At 59.9% G+C, this 3,697-nt stretch overlaps 1 protein-coding gene across 1 annotated transcript; it reads right to left on the bottom strand.

Moving 5' to 3' along the window:
* Window positions 1-1,227: 1,227 nt before the first annotated feature.
* On the bottom strand, window positions 1,228-3,172 carry KCNF1 (potassium voltage-gated channel modifier subfamily F member 1). Its single transcript, XM_049784523.1, has one exon. The coding sequence runs from the start codon at window positions 3,026-3,028 to the stop codon at window positions 1,487-1,489; it is 1,542 nt and encodes a 513-aa protein (XP_049640480.1). The 5' UTR covers window positions 3,029-3,172; the 3' UTR covers window positions 1,228-1,486.
* Window positions 3,173-3,697: the final 525 nt, after the last annotated feature.

The following is a 3,697-nucleotide window of genomic DNA, read 5'->3' as shown; positions in this document are numbered from 1 at the left end:
ACAGATCACTATTCCCTGGAGAAAAAAAAAAAATAAGGCCCTTATTATAATATAGGGCCTTGAATCCTGCAGCAGAGTTCTTTGCTCTCCGCAGGCCTTGTCCCCATGACCCCTTGCAACATGGCAGCCCCCACGTCTGTAGTTACACAGAACGCAACTTCAGCACTTGGGCACAGCCCCTCAGAAATGGCCCCCAAGAAATACAGAGGAGAAGCAAGCACCCAGAGCAGGGGAGACGTACCGGGACTGGTCCCCAGATCCCCTCCCAAAGCTCTTCCTTCAGCACTGGCTTCTCCAAGGGAAAACTAGAGCAGGTTTTAGGTCAGACACAGGAAAGTAGAGAGAGGAACCATGCCTGTGCCAAGGAGACACCCTAAAAGAGAAGAGCAAAACTGTGCCCTGCTCTGCCCGCCCCATTCTCCTGGCCCAAGACCCCCAAAAATGACTTCTGAGGAACCCCCCCAATTCCCCTCACAGGAGCAGATACAGCTGCCATTACTGAGCAGCTACTCTGTGCCAGCAACTGTGCTAGAATTTCTCTGAGATATCTGTATTCTCTCAAATAAAAACCCAAATAAGAACCAGAGAGATTAATTAACAGGCCTGCAGCCACACAGCTAGGAAAAGAGGGGAAGGTAGCAGGGGAGAAAAGAAACTCAGCCAGAAAATATCTTAAGGACTGTCACCCAGTCTGAGTGCTCTGACATGTCTGCCCAGAGGTTCTGGTTCCAGAAAGGTGAACTGGGTACCAGGGACACCCACCTCTTCCATCAGCAGACCCTCCCTCATGGACCTTAGCAGAGATCTCAGGGCCAAGGCCTTCTGATGACAAAGCTAATGAATGCATAGGATCCAAACCCTTGTCCTGTGGGACCCAAACCTCGGTTTCTTTATCTGCAAGTTGGGGCTTCACCCAGCAGGGTTGTTAGAAGAAATGCAAGGGTGCTGTGTAAAGGGGATAAATAAACTAAAAGTATGGGGTTTGATGCCCACAGATCTGGGAGTGATTCCCCTCCCTGGTGGTGCCAGGAACGAACCTGTCCTCAGAAGGAAACAGAAGGAACAAGTGGCCGCTTGGAGCCTCCTGGAATGTGGCAGGCTCCTTGGCACCCAAGCCTGTAAGCCCGGTTTTCATTAGCTGCCAACCAAAAATAGTCCCTGCACAGCACCTTTCTCCAGAGCCCCCCCCCCTCTGGGGGCCTGTGATAGAACCCAGGACACGGTGGATACAGAGCAGGAGGATTTATTGAAGGAGACACTGTAAACGGCACCTCTCCTGCCTTTTCTCACCCCACTCAGCCTGGGGCTCCTGCATAGCCCTTCACCCACACTTGTCCAAGGGCTGCAAAAAGGGTCTTACCCAGGCTGGTGAGAGGTGCTAGGAGTTCTGTTCGGGAGAGGATGGGGGGGACAGAGAAGGGCCCCTCCCGCAGTCCTGGGCAGGCGGTTCCACCCAGCCTCCTTCGCCTGCTCCAGGCCAACCCGGTCACTTGCAGCTCTGCAGCCGGGTCCTGTGATGCTTCTCCTCGGTCAGGAGTGGGATGAAGGTGTCACTGTGCGAGATTTTCAGCCGGCTGCCCCAGCTTGGAGCCTCCTTCCCGGGGGGCTCTGGCGGGAGGTCGTCCAGATCACTGCGAGAGCCGCCGGCCTTGCCCTCTCCGGAGGTGCTGCTGGAATTGAGCTCCATGAGCTCCAGCTCGTGCTTGGCCGCCGTCTCCAGGACCCGCTGCTTATTGTAGTACCTGACGAAGTTGTTGATAATGGGGTGAATGGGCAGGGCGATGGCGATGACCCCGCACAGGAAGCTGATGGCCGCGTTGAGCTTACCCAGCGTGGTCTTGGGGTAGATGTCTCCGTAGCCAACGGTGGTCATGGTGATGATGGCCCACCAGAAGGACTGGGGGATGCTCTTGAACAGGGTCTCGGGGTGACTCTGCTCCATGGTGTAGCCCAGGGCGGAGAAGACGAAGATGCCCACGGCCAGGTACATGAGCAGCAGGCCCAGCTCCTTGAAGCTGCGCTTGAGCGCGTAGGTGAGGGTCTGCAGGCCCGACGAGTGGCGCGCCAGCTTGAAAATGCGCGCGATGCGCATGATGCGCAAAGCCTGCACGGCCTGCTGAACGTTGGTCAGCTCCATCATGCGCGCGCCCAGGTGCGTGAGGGTGAGGCTCACGTAGAAGGGGAGGATGGCCAGCACGTCCACGATGTTCATGAAGGACAGGGCGAAGTGCAGCTTGTTGGGAGAGGAGAAGAGGCGCAGCAGGTATTCGAGGGTGAACCAGCCGATGCAAGCCGTCTCCACGTTCTCCAGCGTCGGGTGCTCCACGCGGTTACCCTCCGCATCCAGCACCTGCAACTCAGGGATGGTACCCACGCACATGACCACGGAGGAGATGAGGATGAGGAGGAAGGACAGCACGGCCACCACGCGCGCCGGACACGAGGATTCGGGTTTCTCCAGGAATTTCCAGATGCATTTCTGGCACCGACGCCAGCGACCCTCGGCCGCGTCCACACCCAGGTCGTCCAGGATGAGTTGCACCCGACGGGCGATCTCTTCCAGCTCCTCTCGCTTCTCGCTCAGGTGGCTCTTGCAGCAGTCGTCCAAAAACTTGAGGTCCACCTTCCAGAAGTCCATCTCGTTCTTGAAGCAAATGGGACAGATGCCTTTCTTCATGTGCACCTCGCCAAAGTAGTACACCTCGATGACGCACTTGAAGGCGTCGGGGTCGCGGTCGAAGTAGAACTCGCGTTTGCCCGGGTCGTAGTCGTCACAGAGGGAGAAGATGGTGTCGTAGCCCCCCGCCAGGCAGTGGATGAGCTCAGCCAGCCGCGTCTCGGGGTACTGGCTCAGCAGGTCTCCGTACAGCACCTGCCGCACGCCCCCAACGTTCACCACGATCTCGATGTCGTTGGCATTGCTGGCATCGTTGTTGGCATCGTCGTCGTCCTCTCCAGCCAGGCTCCCAGGCTCTTCGGGTTGGGGCTCCGGCTCCGAGACGCTGCGATCCTCTTCCTCCCCGTCCATCCTTCTCCTCCCTTGGCAGCTACGGCTCCGCGCCCCGCAGTTGCCACTCCCGGGGCTCCGGCGGGTCCCAGCGGTGCGCGGCGCTCCGGAGGGCGAGCCTGGCTGGCACCCACCTGCCTGCACGGGCGCTCAGAGCGGGCAGCCGCGCCGAGTGAGGCGCAGACACTGGGCGGTGGAGCTCAGGGCTGGCATTCGGGCTCCGGGGGCATCTGGCGGGCCACCCCGGCCTCCCTCTCCACCTCCCCAAGAGCACTCACCCCGGCTCCCCGCGCGCGCGCGCCACGGTCCGCAGCTTCTGGACTCAGCTTCCTACAGGCTCTTGGGGGTGGGTGGGTTTGTTCCTGGAGAAAGGGGGCTCCCCTGGTGAGCGGAAGGCACCTCCACAGCCCCCCGGGGCGCGCAAGCAGCGGCGGTGACGGTGGGTCCCCGCGTGCGCCCCCCGCGCGCGCAACGCGCAGTCGGCGGAGGACAGCGCGCTGGAGAACGAACTTGGGCTGGCTTTGCCCAAGCCGTTTCCAAACACAATAGGAATTCCAGCCTGACGTCAAGCGCCTTTCTAACTGTACCCTCTTCTGGTGAAACCCTGCAAGGCACGCGCCTAGGCGGCGGTGGCAAGGGAGCGGGTTAAGCCTTGGGCACCGGGAACGCAGATGCAGCGCTGACCCCGGG

This window comes from Suncus etruscus, chromosome 12 (genome assembly GCF_024139225.1).
Source record: "Suncus etruscus isolate mSunEtr1 chromosome 12, mSunEtr1.pri.cur, whole genome shotgun sequence".
Classification (NCBI taxonomy): domain Eukaryota; kingdom Metazoa; phylum Chordata; class Mammalia; order Eulipotyphla; family Soricidae; genus Suncus; species Suncus etruscus.
The sequence above is the reverse complement of the archived record's forward strand: the minus strand, read 5'-3'. Positions and strand labels throughout refer to the sequence as shown.